Source organism: Cervus elaphus, chromosome 22, assembly GCF_910594005.1.
Source record: "Cervus elaphus chromosome 22, mCerEla1.1, whole genome shotgun sequence".
Taxonomy (NCBI): Eukaryota; Metazoa; Chordata; class Mammalia; order Artiodactyla; family Cervidae; genus Cervus; species Cervus elaphus.
The window spans coordinates 51,223,750-51,245,866 of record NC_057836.1 but is presented as its reverse complement, the minus strand read 5'-3'; the positions used below and the strand labels follow the sequence as shown (position 1 = coordinate 51,245,866).

Below are 22,117 nucleotides of genomic sequence, written 5' to 3'. Positions count from 1 at the left end.
TATAAAAATATTTTATGTCAGAACTACAGAGAAACCACAGTACACATCTTTGCAACTTGAGGATGGATTGTGTTCTAAAAGCTTATTAAATTGATTATCCAAATAGAAGTATTGAAAAAAAAGGCTATATTTCTCAGGCTAGGCCACAATAGTCAGTTAAGCCGATTGGAAACAGTTTTGGGACCAAGGAGAAAAAATATCTTTAATTTGGATCCAGGTTTCCATCTGATACATTATTTTCTGCCATCATTTAATGCACATCTGCTTAAGGTGAATTCATTGTGGGGTTTTTGGTTGTTGTTTTAGTTTATTATGCCTTCACTTTATACTTTTTGGAAGATATTTTTGCTGAATAGAGAATTCTAGATTTATAGTGTTTATTCAAGTATTTTAATAATTGGCCCATTGTCTTCTGGTTGCATAGGAGAATATGCTATCATTTTTATCTTTGTTCCTCTTAAGATTTTCCCTTTCACTGCTTTTTAGCAATTTGATTATTGCGTACTTTGCCATGCTTTCCTCTATAATTATTCTGCTTATGGTGTGTCAAGATTTGGGGATTTGTCTGTTCATAGTTTTCATCAAATTTGGGAATTTTTTTAGCTGTGCAGTTAAGTTTTTGCTTTCCTCGTCTTTTGTCCCCCCTCCAAGCCTCGAGTTGGTTGACTGGTGGTTCACTTGATATTATCCCGTGGGTCTCATGCTCTCTTCATGTTTCCCCCTGTTTCTGTGCTTTATTTGCTCAGAGAGCCTATTGCAGTGTCTTCAAGTCCACTGATTTTTTCTTTTGTAGTCTTGGGATGTAAATCCCATTCTGTGTAATTTGCATTTCTAGTAGTTTCATCTCTACAAGTTACATTTTCCTTTTCTGTCCTCAGCAGACTGCATTTTTATCTACCTTCTTGAGCCTACAGAACATGTTTTTAATGACTCTTTTAATGTCCTCTGCTAATCCCATCATCTCTTTCACAGTGTCTATTTCTATTGATTAGTTTTATTCTTGATATTAGTTTGGATGGATGAAGACTTTGTACCCTTACACTGTTGGGTGCTGGGTTTTGTTGAATTCCTTTATATAGTGTTGGAGTTTGTTTTGGTGGCCCGTTAAGTTACACAGGAGTCATTTTATCCTTGTGTAACTTGCTTTTCAGCTTTTTTTGGATGTGTCAACGCTAACGTTTCATGTAGGCCTAGTTTAGTTTTACTGCTCAGTGGAGGCCCTTCCAAGGGATCGGTCCCGTCCCTCCTGCTGTGAACTCGTTCCCCACTCTGGCTTGTAAGAGCTCTGGTCACTTGGGGGTCACTGCTTCCGGTGGCTCCTTCCTCACCCTGGGTGCTTTCCTCTGGCATCGATTCACAGATGAGTGCTCAGCCCAGACCTCAGGAGGCCCTCTCTGCGGTCTCGCTTTCTCTCTACGCAGCCCCACCCGCTGTGCTGTTCCGCCCTGCAGCTTCCGGCCACCTTGTCATCCCTGAGCCGGGATCTCTGTCGCTGTAACTCAGAAAGACCACTCTGCGCTCTCCTCCCCCTCCTCACCAAGCCCTGGAAACTGCTCTGGGCAGGAAACTCGCCTCATTTGTTGCCCTTCTCGTTTCCCTTCTCAACAGCAGCCATGAACCTATGGTCCAGTGTCTAAGAAGTGTTTCATATTTGTCTGTTTTTTTTTTTTTTTAAGTTGTTTAAAGCAGGAAGTAAACCTGGTCCATTATGTGTGTAAGCAGAAGTCTGTCTTTACTTTTGGATCAGAATTCCAAGGATTTGTATTACCAAAAAAAGACTATATATTACTAATTCTAGAGGGAGGCACCTTTTAAAGAGTCCACCCTACTGTGTTAGAGTGAGAACTGTGTTGTTCATATTTTAAGTTCAGAATGATTTAACCTCTTTGTCCAAATGTGACTGGGTAGGTTTTTACTAACTGGCGTTTGCAAATGTATTTGGCATCTCCATAATTATGTTTTTCAAAATTCACATCAGCATATTAAAGCCTCTGAGAAATCTGATGGTTGAGAAACCTATTTGCTTAATACAGCATTTTACAAACACGCTTGACTTCAGAACCCTTTTGTCACCTATGACTATTGAAGTATGCTTTGGAAATACTGTCATAGTCATGAACTTTTTTTTTTTAATAATTGTGTTTACGTATTTATTTTTGACTGCTGGGTCTTTGTTACTCCACAGGCTTTTCTCTCGGTGCAGCCGGTGGGGGCTGCTGTCCAGTTGGCGGTGTGCAGGCTTCTCACTGTGATGACTGCTCTTGAGCAGCAGAGGCTCCAGGGCACAAGGGCTTTGGTGGTCACGGCTCCCAGGCTCTAGAGCACAGGCTCAAAAGACGTGATGCATAGGCTTAGTTGCTCTGTGGCACGTGGAATCTTCCCAGATCAGGGATCGAACCTGTGTCTCTTGCATTGGTAGGCAGATTCTTTACCACTGAGCCGCCAGGGAAAAGCCCGTCATGAACGTCTTTTGTTCCTTGGTCTTCGTCACCATGTTAGTGGCTGTGTAAGATTGCATTGAGAATGTGTACTATAGAACCACTTTCTTACTTGGATCTTAAAGCTACTCTGATATTTCCACTATTGATGAGGACTGCGACATTGCTCAGTTAATTTATGTAGCTTTTTCTGTATATTAAATTATTATCATAGATTTCTAAAAGTGAGGTTATTGGGCCAAAAACTGTAAAATGTTTTTATGGCTCTTGATTTGTATTACCTAATTGATTTTCTAGTAAAGTCTGTTAACTTCTGCATTAGTAATAGACTTTCAACATCGGGTGCAATAGGATTGTTTTTGCTTTATTTAAGGGAGAGAAAGCATGTGCTTGTCAACACTAGTTGGTAGCTGGATGAGAAGTCGCATGAGTCTCTTATTATTCATGACTAGTCTTGACAGAATGTAAACCTCTGCTGAGATATTATCACATCAGTTAGTGGGTCTCAATACAGTAGGCTTTTATTAGTCTACTTTTCTCTCAGTTTGAAGTTTTTTGAAATATATGTTCTTTTGAGTTATAATCTCCAATTATAACTCCCCTCCTTCATTTTGAAACAGTGTGACTATGAAAACGTTCCAACGACTGTTTTCACTCCTTTGGAATATGGGTCTTGTGGCCTTTCTGAAGAGAAAGCTGTGGAGAAATTTGGGGAAGAAAATATTGAGGTGAGTTTTACTCTTGACTACTACTCTTTTCCCCAAAATTTAAAATAATTTCTATCATAAAGAGAAGCTGAAAAATAGTACAAAGGTCTTTTGTATAGCCATTTTTCAGATTCATGTATTAGTAACATCTTGCTCATCTGTTTTATCCTCTTCATATTCTCTTTATCTCCGTGCATCTGTGCATTTCTTTTTTCTGAACCATTTGAGAGTAAGTTGAATGCCCCTTTACCCCTAAATGCTTTAATACTATGAACAAGGACATTTTCCTGTCTAAACGCACGGTGGTTACTACTTTGTAGACAGCTTACTGTTGATATAATATTGTTATCTGACCCACCTTCCGTTCATCAGTTTCATCAGTTGACCCAATAATTTTTTTTTTTTCATTTATGTTTATTAGTTGGAGAAACAGTAATTCTTGGTTCTGTTTTTCAAAACCACTTTTACTGGTTTCTTTTTATTATTAATATGGTTAAAAATACAGGGGAAAAAACTAAAAAGTACCTACATTTCTACTGTTATATTAGCTTTTTTTTTCCCCTACCATTACCCTTTAATTTATAGCTAATGTTGCCAGTCACTTTTTATCCTATATATAGTCAAGGAAGGGATTCCCTTGTAGCTCAGTTGGTAAAGAATCTGCCTGCAGTACAGGAGACCCAGGTTCAATTCCTAGGCCGGGAAGATCCCCTGGAGAAGGAAATGGCAACCCACTCCAGTATTCTTGCCTGGGAAATCCCGCGAAACAAGGAGCCTGGTGGGCTACAGTTTATGGGGTCACTAGAGTTGGACACAACTTAGCTACTAAACCACCACCAACGTCAAGGAAACTGCACATGAAGTAAACTACTTTTGTATACACAAATAATGCTACACAAAGGGTCTGCTGTTTTAAATCAGTTGGGAAAAAAAGTTTGCAGTAAAACCTAAAAGACCAGATTTGTGAATCAGAGTACATTTTGTAATATGAAAGTCTATTTTAAATTTCTCAACAACTTCTTTTACTCTCTATTTTAGTAATACATGTAACATTGATCTATCAGTAACACATTACTAGCATTTTTTTTCTGGTTATAAGAATAGTATACCCTCATAGGAAATTTTCAAAATATTAAAAAAGGAAATTTTAATTCATGAAAAGATAACTGCTATTAATATTTTTGCATATTCTAGTCTAAGTTTCTGTTTTATATATGTATAATTTTGTGTTGGTATACATAGCTTAATTTTTTTTTTAATCTTAATTTTTAAAGTGTGATTAAGTTACATGCAATTTTCTGTTGTACTTGACACAATTAGTGTTAGGTCACAAGCATTTCCCTCTAAAAGCACCATTTTACAAAATGACTTTTGCAATGTTTCCTTTCCTTTCAGGGGTGCTACTATACAGTAATTTTTAAAAGCCATTTTATTAGATTAATTTTTCACTATTATGAATAGAATGATGAACATCTTTGTTACTCATTGTCTGTTTCTCTGATTATTTTCTGAGGATATATTGCTATCAAAAAATAACTTCTGACCAGGTTCTTATGTGTTCCATGAATTTTTTTGTTTAATGAAAGTCTGATTATTAAAGATCATCTACTGTCTTCACACCGCAAGTAGTGTTTGGCAGACATACTTCTTGAGACAATGGGTCTAAATTGTGCTTCTGTCTTCCTAGGTTTACCATAGTTACTTTTGGCCATTGGAATGGACGATTCCATCAAGAGATAACAACAAATGTTATGCAAAAGTAGTCTGCAATATCAAAGACAATGTAAGTGCTATTCATATTTACTCCTTTCTACTGATTTCATTCTATTTTTACTAGGCAGCTCTGTTTTGATCACATGATACACACATTGCATTCTTTTAGTATTTCACCTGTGAGTCTCCCTAGCTGTGTGGACGTTACCCTAGGGCGAGGCCCGTGATGACACGGCCTGACTCCCCTCTGCATGAATGTGTTGTGGGCAGGCAGTCAGGACCAGTGAAGCCATTGACTATCTAAAAATAATGAGAGAACAAGAAAGGAGTAACCCAAGTTTGTATCCTAAGCAGCCAGCACTAATGAGAAAGCCGGAATGGGGGAGCTCTTAATTGGGTTCTGATTTAAGATTTCATTGCTTGCTGCTTCGTGTAACAACTAGTAACAGAGACCTAAGGATAAACGCTGTGACCTTACAGGCTTTGTTTCCTTACCTACAAAGTGATGAAGTCATTGGTTTCAGACTTTTCTGACTACTGCCCCCATCTTCTGTAATGTCATCCAGGACAAGTGTGTGTCTGTGCACGTGCTCTGTAAGTGTCCCGTGTGTGTGACGAGAACTCAGGATTTACTCTCTTAACAACTTTCATATCTAACTGTCAGCAGGGTTAGTTACATTTATCCTGCTATACATTATACCGCTGGGGCTTCCCAGGTGGCTCAGTGGTAAAGAATCTGTCTGCCATTGCAGGAGATGTGAATTTGATTCCTGGGTCGGGAAGATTCCCTGGAGAAAGAAATGGCAACCCGCTCCAGTATTCTTGCCTGGGAAATCCCATGGGTGGAGGAGCCTGGTGGGCTGCAGTCCACGGAGTGGCAAGAGTCAGACACGACTGAGCACACATGCATAAACGTTATACCTCGAGTGCTTATTTAGTCTTAAAATTGGGATTTTGTACCTTTTGACTAACTTGATCCACTTCTCCCTTCCCGCATCCCCTATCTCTGGTAACCACAAATCTGATCTCTTTTCGTGAGCTTGTTTTCAAAGTATTAATGACTTACAGCACTGTGTTATTTCCTGGTGTAGAACATAAAGGTTTGATGATTTGATATTTCTGTACATTTCAGATGATCACCATGATAACTCTAGTTACCATCTGTCACCATTCAAATTTATTACATCATTACTGTGCTCCCCACACTGTACTTGACTGTATGGTGACTTATTTATTTTGTAGCTGGAAGTCTGTACCTTTTGGTCTCCCTTACCTTTGTGGGTTGAATCTTAATGAGCATTGGTATATTTTTAACTTAGTTGAGATCTTACTTTTTCAAAAAGTATCCCCAGTAGAAATATAAACAACTAAAAGAATCCATATGTTAAAAGCCTAATGAATTCATTTTTTTCATTTTGGGATTTGAGTATGATTAAGTGATGTATTGGTTTAGTAACTACTGCTCTACACAGTAAGCCAGTTGCAGATTGCTTTTTTGTAGAGCCCAGGGTTCTAGAAAAACCTGGATTCCCTACAAAAAAGGTCATCAATAGATGCATTTAATAAATGGACATACTAGGATTACCTCAGCAAGCTATACAGAATTGACATAGAGAACAGTTTTATGTAGAGTTTTGTCCTTTTAGACATAGTTTTAATAGTCATTTGTATGAGTATGCATTAGATACCATGCTACTACAGACGAAAGGAGAGAATGTCAGACATTCACGCTGGCAGTCTGATGTCTAGTAGGAGATGCTTCATTTGCATACAGCAGTCAGTGAAACCTCAAAAGTTTCCTTTCTGTCAAGCCAATCTATTTTAGCTGTACCCAGTTCTCTGGTTCTTTTTTCTTTTACTGCTGTGTCATTTGTTCAAATGGCATTTTTTTATATAATATGAAAAATAACTTACACTACCAGTGAAAACTCATTTTAATTAAAATAACTGAGGATGGTATTGTTGTTGGATGGTATTGCTGTCAATTATTTTCATAAACAAAGACAGTATTACAAGAGATGAATACTTGTCATTGCTCTTTTGTCATAAGCCATCTTATATAAAAGCTTGCTTCTGGTTTTTGACCATCCTTGGGGCAGGCTATATTCATTTTGAGTTCGGTCACTTCAGAGTGACTGAATGTGCTTGGTTTTAAATAGTACTTGCTTGCTAGGCTTTTATTCTTTTTGTATGCTATGCTTTTTATACACAGTATGTTTGAAATTTGCAGAAAGGAATAAGGCAAGTACCTACTGCAGACTCTGACTGTTAACATGTTGGTGTACTTGCCCAAAACTTCTCTTATGAGAGAGAGACATTTACGTCATAGAGGCAGTTTATAATGTGTATGTGCTCAGTCGTGTCCTACTCTTCGCGACCCCATGGACTATAGCCTGCCAGGCTCCTCTGTCCTTGGAATTTTTCAGGCAAGAATACTGGAATGGGTTGCCATTTCCTCCTCCAGGGGATCTTCCCCACCCAGGGGTCAAACTCTGATCTCCTGCCTTGGCAGGCAGATTCTTTACCCCTGAGCCACTGGGGAAGCTCGCAGTTTATAATAGGCTATATTTACTTATTGAATATGTAAAATGTGCCAGCCATTGCTTAATCATCTTCAAGTACTAACTTATTTAATCCTTGTATAATCCTGTGAGGTACTGTGCTATTGTTATCCCCATTTTATAGGTAAGGAAGCTGAAGTGTGGAAGTTAATTGTGCTAGGAGCTGAAATTCAGTCCAAGGCAACTAGAATCCTTGCTGTTACCTCCAGCCTAGTCGTCTTTCACATTCCTTCTTGGTCCTCCACCCCATTCCTTCCCTGCCCCAGAGGCCACACTCTCCTCAAGTTGGGCTATCTCACTGTTCACACTTTTATATATTTGCTGCCTATTATGTCCCGTAAACATCATACATCATGGTTTAAAGAAAGGTGGTATCCTCAGCTAAATAGAATCCTGTACCTTTTCCTTTTTAATCTTGCTTTTTGAGATCTATCCATATTATTGCATTTAAATCTAGTTTATTTTAAGAGCCAGTGTATTTTGTGCTTTATTTATCCATATGCACAACTCCTGATTGCCAAAATGAATAAAGCAAGAGTCTAACATAAGTGGATTACATACAGAAGGCCCTTCCTGACTGTTTTCAGGGAGCCACTGAACATCAGATAAGGCTCTCTGCCTCATTGCCTGACCTGCCTTGTCTGTTACAAGAGGGTTGGATTGGATGGGCCAGCCCAGAGCTCGGAAAGTCTGCACAGTAGAATGCAACAGGTTTCCCTGCTCTTGGCAGGGGAAGCCTGAGTTTGGATTTAGCATTTATCCAAAATGATTCCCACATAGGTATTTCAGAATTGCCAGATATTTTTCTCTTGCTTTCAAAAATGTTTTCACATTTGGAAGGCTCTCAGGTTCTTCTGTCTACGCCCCAAACTTCAGTTTAAATGGTTTTTTAATTTGAATGGCTGCTCTTAAATGTTTCAGCTACCACAGGTAGTTTACCTGGAGCTTTGAGATAACCTGATAGAGATGAGGGCACCACTGAACAGCCCTTTGAAAACACTTTCCAGAACATTTTGGTGCTTACGGGATTGCACACACTTCTGCTTTTCCAAGGTGTTTTTCCTCATCATCACCTGTGGCTGGTTCTTTCTCTTCCTTCTTGCTTAATGTGACCACAGTTCTGTATTAGCCCGTGTTGCAGTACCTCAGCCTACACAGTTTTCAGCAGCAAGCATCAGTATCTCTGAATGGGTTTTTTTTTTTTAGATTAGACTGAAAAAATATTCCAGGCTGTTAAGGAGGGAAAATTCTACATAATTGTCTCACTTTTTGTATCTTAGGAACGTGTTGTGGGCTTCCACGTACTGGGTCCAAATGCTGGAGAAGTGACCCAGGGCTTCGCAGCGGCGCTCAAATGTGGGCTGACCAAAGACCAGCTGGACAGCACCATTGGAATCCACCCCGTTTGCGCAGAGGTGCGTCTCCACACTTTCAGTTAAGGCTAGATAGTGCCTGTCTGTGTGTGCTCAGTCGCGTCTGACTCTTTGTGACCCCCATGGGCTGCAGCCCACCAGGCTTCTCTGACAATGGGATCCTCCGGGCAGGAATACTGCAGTGGGTTACCATTTCCTACTCGAGGGGATCTTCCCGATCCAGGGATCGAACCCGAGCCTCTTGTGTCTCCTCCACTGGCAGGTGGATTCTTAACCACTGCAGCACCTGGGAAGCCCACTAGATAGTACTGTCGTGCTGCTGAGCAGTAAAAACAGTGAGAGGGATTTATACGGGTGTGCTAAAGATCGTTTATTTATCATGTGTCATAAATCATTTGCATGGCAGTCAGCTGATGATGACATTCATACTCAAAAAGAGCACCAGTCCTAGTTGTCCCTGAGCTCCCTGGGGCCAGTGACGTTGTCCCCTTGTTAGCTTTCAGCGTCAGAGAGTGAAGGTGAAAGGGAAGCTTGTGAAGGATGAAGCAGATGACAGTAGGACTGGGATTCCCCTGTGGGGCCTCTGGGTGTCACTGTTTCTCCGCGCCTGTCAGTGCTCATGCACCAGCCACTCACTCACTGTGCTACTGCTAGGTAGGCTTGTAGGCCAGAGACATGTCTACACTGGAGAACCTGGAGGCTGGGGGGGTTACCTCATCCAGAGGCTTAGGTACCGAGCTGAGAATTGCAGCCTGGAAGAATGTTCTCGTTTCCTTTTGCTCTGTCTTTTCCCTGAGTGTCTTCCTCTATACTAATATGCACCTGTTTAGTGACCAGGGCATTATTCACAGAAAACTTTATATATGTTGTTTTGTTTTGTTTTTGAAAATTTGTTTTTGTGAAGTAAAACTGAATTTCAAAAATGATACATAAAAATTGACAACAGAATAGATTTTAAAAAGCTCTTGAAGATTGTGCAGTGTATGTTTTATTCAGTGTCAGGAGTAAGACCGTCTAGGGAAGGAGAGGAACCAGTTAGTTTCATTCTTTTTCAAAAACAGCGTGTTAGTTTCTTGGGGCTGACATTACACACTGTTGCAGCTTAGGCGTTTGGGAACAACAGAAATGTCTTCTCTAAGAGTGCTGGAGGCCAGGGTCTGAAAGCAGGGCCGCGCTCCCTCCAGGGCCTCTGGAGACGAGGCCTGCCTTGCCTTTACAGACCCTGCGGTTGCCGGCAAGTTCTGACTTTGCTCAGTCTGTAGACGTATTGCTCCAGCCTCTGCCTCTGGCTTCATGTGGCCTTGCCTGCTGTGTGTCTGGGTCCAGATTCCCCTTCTACTGTCAGGTCATGGGTTAGGGCCCCGCTGATCCAGCATGGTTTCATTTTCACTTGGTTACATCTGCGAAGACCCTGTTTCCAACCAAGGTCATGACGTTCACCGGTTCTGGGGCCTGGGACTTGAGCTTCTCTTTCTGGAGGACTTTATTCAACCCACGACGGTGGGTATGGTTAAAAGTCTAGGATAGTTTAAAACAAGTCATGCTCAACTGGGATAAAGACATCCCTTCCCAGCTTGGTTTTGCGAGGGTCTAGGTTTTTAATCTGAATCTGGTTCTCAGCAGACTGGTAGAAAGGCTGCCGTGAGCATGGCTCCTGCTGCCTCACTGGGTCGTGTCGTGTCGTGACCCGGTGGCAGCACGCGGCGCTGTCTGCAGGCTGACTGCCCGCTGGGCAGAGGTGCGCTGGAGAAGGCAGGCATCCTCCTGAAGCCCAGGCCCGCAGAGGGCAGCCAGAGGCCTGTCCCCGCGGTGGCCGGGCGTGCGGGAAACCCTCTTTAAGCCTGTGCCGCTGTGCATCTCCATCTGCTGTTTCTCTTCTGACTTTGAAGCTCGGAGGTGAACATGCACTCTTTTCACAGGGCTTTTCTCTTCGTCTTGTCTCCAAGGTGGCGACTGGTCAGTGAGATTGAGACCTGCTGCCGCTGTCTCCTGAGTGCGTTTTCCACGCAGCCGCGCGCCTCGCTCCGGGCTGGGTGCTGGGGGGCAGCAGGGCTTGGAGTCGGAGCAGCGAGGCTGGCGGGGAGGGCCGGGCACACGTCTGCGTGGTGGGTCCCAGGCTCAGGACAAGTGCACAGGGGCGTTTGGGGCAGGAGGGCCGCAGGGCAGTTCTCGCACAAGAGAAGAACGCGTTCGTGGCAGCCCGTCCGAGGGAGCGCGGAGTATGAGAAGCCTCTGCGGCCGAGATGAGGGTTGTTCGGGGACCTGACGGCCCTCAGGACTGCTGCCGCAGTGCACACCAGCTGTGGGTGTTTGTGCCATTTCAGTAAAAGAACTGGGTGATTGATTACACAACCTTTGGCTCCGAAGTAGTTGCCTACAGGAATTGATGCATTCCTCAGTGGAGGCTTTGCTTTTTTGGAGGAAAATAGTTTGCACAGGGTTTCCTTCCGGAGTTGCTGTGGGAGGAGGAGAGACTGCTGGTGTTTTGACTGGACGCCCCTCGGGGTCGGTGAGAGGGGGCGTCTCAAGGCCTGAGGCGTCATTGACGCACGAGTGTTATTCAGTTTGAGGCTGGTGTGGTGGTTATTTATCCTGGACATCTAAGCAGTAGTAATTGAGGAGGAAACTGATCACATGTGATTTTGAGTAGTAATTTCAACTAATTAAGTTTATCTGTAGAGAAAAAATAATGGCTTAAGAAGAAGGAGCATCAGAGACAAGACCTGTGAAATGTCTTAAATGAATTTGTGCCAAACGTCAAAAGTTTCGTTTCATTAACAGTCAACATAATCACAGTCTACAGTGAATGGGGTGAGGGGATCTTGTAAGGCTCAGAGCGGTTGGCGGGGTAAGAGATGTATATGCCTCCCACAGTGTTTATTTACCCTTTTGTGAGAGTGTTCTTTGTCCTGGGATCAAAAAGCTGCCTCTGCTCATTTTTTTAAAGTATATTTTTAGGACAATTGTAAACCAGGTCTGTGCGTATAAGACCCGTGTAGGAATTGACCCTGTTTGTTTTTTTCCACATAGACTAAGTTTTTTTCCATATAGACTAACCGCCAAATGGCGGTTTGGCTTCCCCTGTGTCTTTAACATGTTTCCAGTAGAAGAGAAATAGATAAGAGCTCTTTCTTTCTCTTTCATTTCTTTCCATTTTTGATGGGTTTAGTTTTTTATCCACACATCGTACAAGTTCTATTTCTAAATTAATTCCTGAGAAATAAAACATAAGCTTGCAAATTCACAAGCGTGAAATTTGCTTTCATATATTCCCTTGCTCATTATTTTTCTTCCTTTAAAAAATTGGAAAGCGAACTTGCTTGATGGTATTTTAAATTGCCTGTAATACCAGCATCTGAACACAGCTATTTTCATTATTGCATATTATCTTGCTGTTCTCATCTACAGTCACACATTTTTTTTAAACAAAGGAGTTATATTGCTCTTCAAAAAAGAGTTGTACTAGTTTACAGTGTCATCAGCTTTGAATTGGAGTGCTCATGAAAATGTTGCAAAATTCAGTGTAATTTTTCTGTAATAAGTCTAAAAGAAAGGACTATTTCAAGCTTTTTCACATATCTTTGTTAATAAGGATGAACTTCTTATAATTATTATTTTTGGGAATGTGAATTGTTCTTACATTTTCTTCTGGGTTCATACTTTAAATGTTTTACTAGCCATTATTACTTGGGTCTGACTTTTTTGCGGTGCTGCTGATAAATTGGCATAGAGGGGGAAAAAAGGCTTTGTCACTGCTTTAAGGCTAAATAGACTAAGGATTTTTCCCAGTATTGTTCCTCCTTTACACAGAAGTGTTTTCCTCTTACTCACAAGTGTTTTTGATGCTGATTCCTATTGCTTTGACCTTTAGAAGTCGAAATGGCCTCAATTTCTTGTGCTTTCCTTTCTGTATTAAAAATCAGGAAACTAGATATTTCTTGAGAATCAAAGATGCAGCTGACCAAAGAGGGTGTCCAGGTGTGCTGACATTAAGTCTTGCTTCACTGGGGACCCTCCCAGATCAGCCATGGCTTCTTGTCTCAGTGAGACACTCACTGGCTCGGTGAAGTGAAGTGAAAGTCTCTCAGTCGTGTCCAACTCTTTGTGAGCCCATGGACTATACAGTCCATGGAATTCTCCAGGCCAGAATACTGGAGTGGGTAACCTTTCCCTTCTGCAGGGGATCTTCCCAACCCAGGGATCAAACCCAGGTCTCCCACATTGCTAAACACAAAATTACTTTATGTTTTCATGCCGCAGCAGTGTGGATAGTCAGTTTGGGTGTGGTTTTGTTTTTGCCCGTATGCCTGGTGGGGCTTTGAAGTCATCACGGATCAGCTGCAGCCCAGCTCCCATGCCGTTGTCACTCCAGGACCCAGCTGGTGGGACAGCTTCTGGGGCCACTGTGGCTGAATGGCAGAGGGACGGGAGTGCAGGAAAAGCGCCTTGGTGCTCAGGGCTGGTGTTCACAAGTGATGCTTTCCACTTCCCCACCTTGGCCAGAGCAAGCCCCTGTCCCCACATCCATGTCCAGTGGGGCAGGAGTGGATAACATATGTCCATACAGGGTCATCACAGGGAGGTGAAGGCACCATTTGTTTTGGAAACAGAAATATCACAGTAGTGTGAACACGAAGAAGGCTCAGATTTGACAGAGAAGAAGCAAGGTACTTAAGACTTAGGAATGGATGATGTATCAGCAGGGTGTAAGTAGAGGGACCGAGAACCAGTTCCAAGCGCACGGCCTGAGCAGCCACGTAGCGGTGCTGCCGATCGCCGGGAGGAGCTGGTTCCGGGAAGACGGAGGGTCAGTGCCGGACAGAGTCAAGTGAAGAGGTGTGGGTCCGGGCTCACTGTCATGGCGCTCAGGAGAGACAGTGGCTGGGGAGGCCCAGCCTCAGGGGATCTCTCCAGCTGACTCAGTCTGCCTGAAAGGGAGTAGTCGACTGAAGGAGATCCTGATAAGCGTGTCTCAAGGGAGAGAGCTGAGGATCAGCTCAGGAAGGGGGACACACGGGGCTGTAACCACATCATGAGGCTCTCTGAGCTGGGTGGGCACAAGGGTGTTTGGAATAGTACACTTTATTCCCTTCTTTGTATCCAGAATATTTCATGGCATGTTTCTTGTAGAGAATTAATAAGCAACGAGGGAGATTGTTTTAACCACTTCATAAATCGCATGCTAATAAGTGCTTTATTAGCTAGACCCTGCGTTTTCTCTGTTTGACCTAGGTGAAATGCTTGCCTTGGTCGTATCGCTCCTCTCTTGCATACATTCTAAGTACTCGGCCACGTCATTCTTTGTACGAGTGCTGTTATCTCAACTCCCCTGCTGACTTTCGTCCCAGTGTCTGAACCTCTCGTGTTGTCTCCACCCCTGCAGGTGTTCACGACTCTGTCGGTGACCAAGCGCTCCGGGGGAAACATCCTCCAGACCGGTTGCTGAGGTTAAGCCCCAGTGTAGATGCTGCCGCCTAGACTCCAAACCACCGATGTGTTTCTTGCCCAAGTCCAAGGCGAAGTGCTGCAAAAGGCTCTCGGGTTTGGCACCTGCGTGTCCCGTGCTTACACTCCCCAAGGCCCCCTTGGATCTCACGGGTGGGAGGTGATTCGTGGAAGGCAGGCAGCACTTCATTGGGGTCACCATGATGGACTCAAAACTGGCTTTTGGCAGAGCATCGGAGCGATGCGTCCATGAAGTCACCAGCCCCAAGCCCCTCGTGGTGGGTGGTGATGGAACCGTCAAGGCAGTTTTCTCTTGGCCTTTCCTTTGTGGGTTTTCTTAGACTCACCGTCAAGCTTTCTAATGTTGGTTCTTTTTTTCACTTTTTCTCCTCGGTGTTAGTGATACTAGAAATGATAGCAAACAGTTTTGGTCCAAAAGCAAGTCATGGCTACCATGTGCAAATACAAGCGTCTCGTCGCCGGGAAGGCATGGGGAAGCTCCCAGGCTTGTCCCTGGAGAGACTGCCCTGTGGCCCAAGTCTCCTCCCAGAACAAGGGAAGCACGGCTGGCCAGTTTGCTCACGTGCCACACCACTGGTGATTGCTTTTAGTTCTGTTTAGAAAAGGCAGTGGCTACCTGGCCACCCTATTTGAAGGAGTCTTGCACTGCAGAGAACTTGGTAGTATAGTGTGATTTCCACCGTTCCTCATCATGGAGGCAGATTACACCTGAAATGGGGAAAAACAAAAAAATGTCATTATTTAGTCTGTTGTGTGCTGGTCTAAGTGCGCTGAGATGTATTGCAATGGAAAACATTTAGCGCTTGTTTAAAACTGTTTTGGGGAGTAGCTTTTGCTTTAAGCTGAAATTACAAGATACCACAGCTTTATTTTCCATGTGTGTTAGGTATCTATTCCTTCGAGAACTACGTTCATAGGAAAAAAGTCTTTCTACACTTGACAATTTAACTCTTGTGGTCATTGCTTTGTTTTTAAAAGGAAGCTGTTAATATCATAATTTATTATTTTTGAACACAGGTGGATGTGAAGGATTTTCATTTAAAAACCAAGTGGTTTTGACTTTTTCTGCTGACCATACTTGGTGGAATTTGGGCAGAAGTGTTGATGCTCTGCCAGCATTCCAACTCGGATTATCGCAAAGAGGTATTAACCCTGCAGTTAGAGATTTCCGGCTACAGCTACTGACAGTGCGTTACACCTAGGCCGTTTCCCCTCTACAGAAGTAGGGTGTTAAACGTGCTGTGGACGGCAGGCCTCCCACCAGCAGTTCTTGTAGGCTCCCAGCCCCCTTTCGGGGTCTTCCCTCTGTGTGTGTCTCAGCCACAACACTGAGCGGCTGATTCCAAGGACATTTCTCAATCACCTCAGGGAACTCGGTGTCCGCCCAGCAGTCGGTCAGCAAGGGCCCCTGACCTCGTCTGTCCCACGGCCCTGCCTCACCCCGCCCCATCTGGTTGTGTGGAGAGAAGGGCAAAGGAAAAAGAGAGGGGAGTTGAGGCAGCTAACTGTGTTCGGTTTTATTTATTATTTAAAAAAAATTTTTTTTTTCCCCTTTCCAAGTCTGCCAATCTCTGAAACTAAAACACAGGCAGTACAGGGTGATCAAGCCTAATCATGTTGTGATTCTGTCTTCTTCGTGGAATGGAATATTCTGCCCCCACAAGAAGAATCCCACTTTATAGACTTGTCTCTGTAATTGCCTGGTGTATTGAAACTCTTTAAATTCCATGTATTTTTGTTATAAATCTTCTGGAAGAAAAAAAAAGAAAAACAATGTGAAACATTAAAAGGTATTAATATCCACTGTGTTGTGCCTTCTTACTGAATGGTAGTTTCGGGCTCATTTGCCTGAGAACTGAATGTACTTCAGGGCTCATGTTGGTGATGCTGAGAACTCAGTGCTAAGTTTCACTGATGCTGTGTTGTTGGGCCTGGTCGATGTGCAGAGGTGCATATTTTAGTCTTGTTGACCCCTTGCAGGTGGCAGGTAGCGTGTGAGACTTCTCAGCCTCCATATCTGGGGCTTCCGCAGTGGCTCAGTGGTACAGAATCTACCTGCAATGTGGGAGACCCAGATTCGATCCCTGGATCAGGAAGATCCCCTGGAGATGGTCCACTTTATCTAGACAACTTGGACCAAAACAAACAGATCTCACCTCTGAAGGTGTATGTGGTCAGGTAGGGTGGGTGAATCTCCTCCACAGATACTAGGTACCAGGTACTGTTCTAGGTGGGAGAGTTCAGCAGTCAACAAGAAACATCAGTAATCCTCGTCAAAAATTATAGAGAGGGAAACAAGCAAAAATAACTAACTAGGTCAATTGTATTGAATGTTAGATGGTGTTAGGTACCCTGGAGAAAAACCTAAGCAGAGAAGGGGAGAAGTCTGTAGGGCGTGGGGAGTGGAATTTTAATGAAGGTGGTGGAGGTCGACCCCATAGAGAAGGTGACATTTGAAGACAGAGGTGAAAGGGATTCCGGGGGAAGGAGCATTCCAGCAGAGGTCACCAGGTGTAAAGGCCCTGAGGCAGAGAAGGACTGGGTTGGGGAAATGTCAAAGTGTAGCATGGTGGGTGAAGCAGAGAAAGAATGAGTCAAGGTCAGAGATAACAGGAAGGAGCGAATCAGATAGGATCTAGAGTGGAGCCACTGGAGGGCTCTGAGCAGAGGGGGCTGGTGGGAGCACTGGGGTGGCTGGGCTGAGGGCGGGCTGAGGCTTTGTGCTGGGTGGAGGGCGCCGCAGTGATCCAGGGGAGAGCGGATGGTGTTTTAGCTGAAGGTGAGAGGAGAACCAGTAGGACAGACGGACTTCATTTGAGAGTAGAACCAAGAGGACGTAGTGTTGGGTTGAATGTGCGGTGGGAGAAAGAGAGGATGATTCCTCCATTTGGGGCTTCCGCACTGGAAGGACTGAGGCTAGAGGTGCCATTTCACTGAGATGGGAGAACTGGAGGAGGGGCAGGTCGGAGGGGGATATCAGAAGCTCGAGTTTGGGGTGGTGGGTCTCGGGTGCGGGAGGCAGAGGTGGTGCTGGGTTTGAGTCAGTGTCTACACAGCGGGTGTAATGGCAGCCGTGAGGTGAGTTGCTGTTGCTGAAGGAGGGAGGGGTGTAAGGGCAGTTTTGGGCCCCGTACAACTCTTGAGAACTATACACCCTCGGCTCCTCACTTTTATCCACTACGTACTATGAAAAAAAGACCTAGTGTTTATAAAGACATTTGAGACCTTTTACAAAATGCTTCAAAATATGAAGGAAAAAAAAAATCAATGCAGCAAAATTCTAATGGATAAATCTTCAAATGCTTCCCACAGTATTATTTTAGCCAGTCAGATACCATTGGATCTGTTGCCCCTACGTTTGTTTTTGTTGTGTTTGGTTTAATTTTCTGGTTTTGGCTGCAGTGGGTCTTTATTGCACTGCGAGAGCTCCAGAGCATGCTGGCTCAGCAGTTGGGGCCTGTGGGCCTAGTTGCTCCCTGGCACATGGGATCTTAGTTCCTGACCAGGGATTGAACCCGCATCCCCTGCATTGGAAAGTGGATGCTTAACCACTGGACCACCAGAGAAGCCCCCACTGCTCGTGTATTTGTAAATGTTAGGTCGAACACAGCAAGGGCTGCATTCATTCATTATATATGGAATGATGCGGGAGTAATTCAGGCAAGCACCAGGGCATGGGGGGAGCAAAGGCCTTAAATTGGCCCTGAGAGGAGCTGTAAAGCGATGAGACGTTATTAATGAGAACTGCAGTCGGGACATAGAGCTGTACCTTCAGGTCACTTTCTGTGCAGTGACTTGTCCTGTTAGTCTCTGTAAGAACCCTCAGAACTGTGGTGCCTGGTTTTCAGGTGAGCAGAGTAAGGTTGGGACTCGCTTGGTCTTTTACGCAAGCGCCCATGGCTTGTAAAGCGAAGAAAGAGGAGGTGCGCCGCCTAGTGTCCGCCTCTGTGAAGAGCAGGCTGCTGCTTTGCAGCCCTGTTACTTTGCTTTAAACACAAGCTACCCTCCTGAAGAAACAAAGCCACAGAGCTAAAAAGTTGCAGAAAATCAAAAGAAAAAGAAAAATACCTTAGCAGATAATGCCAGAGAAACTCAATTACTGTATGTGTAACTATAAAACAGCATCAAAACTAGGCATAAAACAGTAAAGACCTAAATATGTATCGTACAACCATAAAGTTTATACGGTAAATACTAAAAATATCTGTAATGTAGAGGTGGAGAAAAGCTTCATATACCATGGCCTCAAGGTATAAACCATAGGGAATGTCCTGGCAGTCCAGTGGTTAAGACTCCATCTCTTACTGATGTGGGCCTGGGTTCAATCCCTGGTTGAGGAATTAAGATCCCACAAGTTGCATATTGTGGCCAAAAAAAAAAAAAAAAATCCACAAAACATAAGGCAAAATGACTGCATCAAAAAGTCTGACCACAAAGACCATCATGGAAAAGTTATTAGACAACATCAGGTGACAGCAATTTCAGTGTCTAAAACTGACAAGAGGTTTAGACCCAGGAGACAGCGAGGAATTCTAGGTCATCAGTAAGAAGACAGGAGCCCCAAAGGAAAGGAGGCAAAGGACACTGACTTGGTTATTCCTCGCGGAGGAAACCCCAGAGTCTTAACAAGAGGGCTGTGTGTATGCTCAGTTGCTCAGTCACGGCCAACTCTTTGTGACCGCATGGACTGTAGCCCACCAGGTTCCTCTGTCCATGGGATTTTCCAGGTAAGAATACTGGAGTGGGTGACCATTTTCTGCCCCAGGGGATCTTCCTGACCCAGAGATCAAACCCACGTCTATGTCTCCTGCATCAACAGGTGTATGCTTTGCTACTGTGACACCCGCGAAGCCCGATATGAGATATGTGCAAACTCATGAGTGATTAAGAGGTGAATGTAAGTAACAAGAGGCCACTTCATACTCGTAAGACCTGAGACAGAAGGCTGTTTAAGGCCGAGTGAAGGGACTCCCAGGCTCTGCTGGTGTGAGAGTAGACGGCTTCCCGGTGTTCAGACAGATGCAGCATTGTGCAGGGTGATCCAGCAGTCCTCCTCCTGGGCATCAGCCCCAGAGAAGTTGATGGATCGCGCATATGTGTCCGTAAGGGAACGTGCATGAAAATGTCCTGTGGCATCATTTGTGGCGTTGGGAGGTTGGACCCAATCCTGACATCTCTCACTGAGGGATGGACCAGTGGACCAGGAGGAGGCAGGATGATGAAACAGTGTTATGAGATGTACCATGATATGGGCGGAAAAAAAACAATAGGGAAGAGAGTGAACCCTGCAGCCACTTGTGTACATTGCAAAGATGCTCGGACACCCACCAAGGACCCCTGCAGACAGCACACTTTGAGCAGATCAGAGCAGCTGACTGCGGAGCATGGAGTAGGGAACCATGGCAGTGAAGGGAAGTTGAAGAAAAAGAGGACACCGCCCTGATGCTGGCCTTCCTGCAGGCGCGAGTCCCTGACAGGTGAGTCTTAGCTTCTCAGTGCCCCTCTTTTCCTCCCCATTAAACAGGGGTAATGACGGCTCATCTCCCAGAGTTGCCGGAGGATTAAGTTGTTTACGCACATGGTCAAACGCTTAGAATAGCAGTGGGCACAGAGGGGGTGCTGGGTGAGTGGGCGCTGTTACTATTATCTGAACATGAGTGATGCAGTTCTCAGCATATGCGATCTGAAACTGTGAACGGGCAGCATTGTCAAGTTCAAGACAATTCCCTGTCCCTACCCCAGTCTGGCTCCCTGCTGCCTACAACAGCCTCCAAATGTCCTTCCAGGGCCCCAAGCCAGGGAGTCCCTTGGGAATTGGGGAGCATACTCCACATTTTGAAATACCTCCCAGGGGACCCTGAGCCCAGCTGGTGAGGAGTGTGTCTCAGAGCCTCAGCTGATGCTCAAGGATGTGAGGGTGACCCCGGGGAGAGAGTGGGGTCAGCCGGAAGGAGTGGCAGACGGAAAGGCCCGCCTCTGCCTCAGGGCCAAGTGCAGAGAACAGGAAGGAAGACCCCTCCGTGCACTGGGCCCATGGTCCCAGGAACCCTCACAGGCCTCCTCTGAGTGTGTGTGGGCTGTGTGCTCAGTCGTGTCCGACTCTGCAATCCCACAGACTGTAGCCCACCAGGCTCCCCTGTCCATGGAATTCTGCAGGCAAGAATACCGGAGTGGGTTGCCATTTCCTTCTCCACCTCATCTGAGAGTAGTCACAAAATTAAACAGAGGAAAACACAGCTTTGCATTGTGTCTTCCCCTTTAGGAACCCTATAAGGTGATGGGGTGTTATCAGGAGCCAATACTCCCCACTCTCCCCCAAAACCCTAGTGTGGGAAGGGGATTTTGTGGGGAAGCTCTAGGGTGTGTGTGTATGTGCTGGGGTGGTTGGTTCTGTCACAGGTACCTCCCTTCCCGGCCCCTTTCCTGCTGTAGTGAATTTGAGCCTAATAGTTGGTGAAATGAATTTCTCATGGTGAAAATGAGGAGACAGGAACATGATTTGGAATGCAGTTACCTTGCCTCCTGTGTGGCTGACGCAGCTCAACAACTGCCTTCTCCTAAATTTCTTTTTATGATTCTTGTGGCATTCTGCTGGAGTCCACACTGAGAGCCATTAAGAAAAGGAAGGGAAGAAGAGATCAGGGCTGGGCCAGCCCGGGGTCACTTCTGGTGTCTGTGGGGTCCCCCCACCACCCCATGCGAATTTCAAGAGCCGTGTTTCACAAGGGCTTAGCTCGCTGTCACGGTTATAAACTCTGCTCCTTCCCTGAGCCTCTGAAATAAGGATGTTCTAATAAAAACACCCACTCTGCCTCACACAACGAGGTGCTTACATGCAGTGTTTCATTTGGCTCCCAGGTGGACCAGAGAGCTGGGCATTATTGTCCCATTTTCCAGAAGAACCTCTGGGTGGTAACATGTGCACAGAAGGGGGATAAACAATCTGGTTTCAGCCAGATTGAAACAAGAAGGAAGGACCCAGGCAGGGTCCCTGGATGGCCAGCCCCAGAGGACCCTGCCCACCTCCATCTGCTGAATGAGAGAGAAAGACATGTGTGTTTTATCTGGACCACTCTTTGAAGATACAGCACTCTGGGGTCTCTGATACAGCAGCATAGCTGTCTGTACTTTGACTTATAAAGCTATTCATTTTTTTTTTCCCAGAAAAGATTTAGTGATATGAGAAAAAGCTTATAGGTTATAGCTCAGGGGGAAAAATCAGTATATGAAAAGAGGATTCTTAAGGAAAAAAGAGAAGATTCTTAGGGCAGTGAAACTACTCTATATGATACTGTTATGGTGGATACATGTCATTATACATTTCTCTAACTAAACCCTAGAATGTACAAAACCAAGAGTGAATTCTAAGGGAATCCATGGGCTTTGTGTGATAATGATGTGTCTGTGGACGGTAATGCATGTGCCATTATGGTGGAGGTGCTGATGGTGGGGTGGCTGTGTGTGTGTGTGTATGTGTGTGTCTGTGTGTGTCTGTGTCTGTGTGTGTCTGTGGCTGTGTGTGTGTCTGTGTGTGTATGGCTGTGTGTGTGTGTGTGTGTGTCTGTGTGTCTGTGTGTGTGTCTGTGTCTGTGTGTGTGGTTGTGTGTGTGTCTGTGTGTGTGGCAGTGTGTGTGTGTCTGTGTGTGTATATGTGTATCTGTGTGTGTGTGTCTGTGTGTGTGTATATGTGTATCTGTGTCTGTGTGTGTGTATATATGTGTGTCTTTGTGTGTGTGTGTGTCTGTGTCTGTGTGTGTGCGTGCGTGTTTGTGGCTGTGTGTGTCTGTGTGTGGCTGTGTGTGTGTCTGTGTGTGTCTGTGTCTGTGTGTGTGGCTGTGTGTGTGGCTGTGTGTCTGTGT

At 44.7% G+C, this 22,117-nt stretch overlaps 1 protein-coding gene across 4 annotated transcripts in view; it reads left to right on the top strand.

Moving 5' to 3' along the window:
- TXNRD1 (thioredoxin reductase 1) overlaps positions 1-16,061 on the top strand; it is a 59,349-nt gene extending 43,288 nt beyond the window's left edge. For all 4 annotated transcript variants that reach the window (XM_043881120.1, XM_043881117.1, XM_043881118.1 and 1 more), the window contains 4 exons: positions 3,059-3,166; positions 4,833-4,928; positions 8,700-8,834; positions 14,176-16,061. In XM_043881120.1, the coding sequence (XP_043737055.1) occupies positions 3,059-3,166; positions 4,833-4,928; positions 8,700-8,834; positions 14,176-14,238 (402 nt within the window). In that variant the 3' untranslated portion in view covers positions 14,239-16,061. The remainder of the gene's footprint in view (positions 1-3,058; positions 3,167-4,832; positions 4,929-8,699; positions 8,835-14,175) is intronic.
- Positions 16,062-22,117: the final 6,056 nt, after the last annotated feature.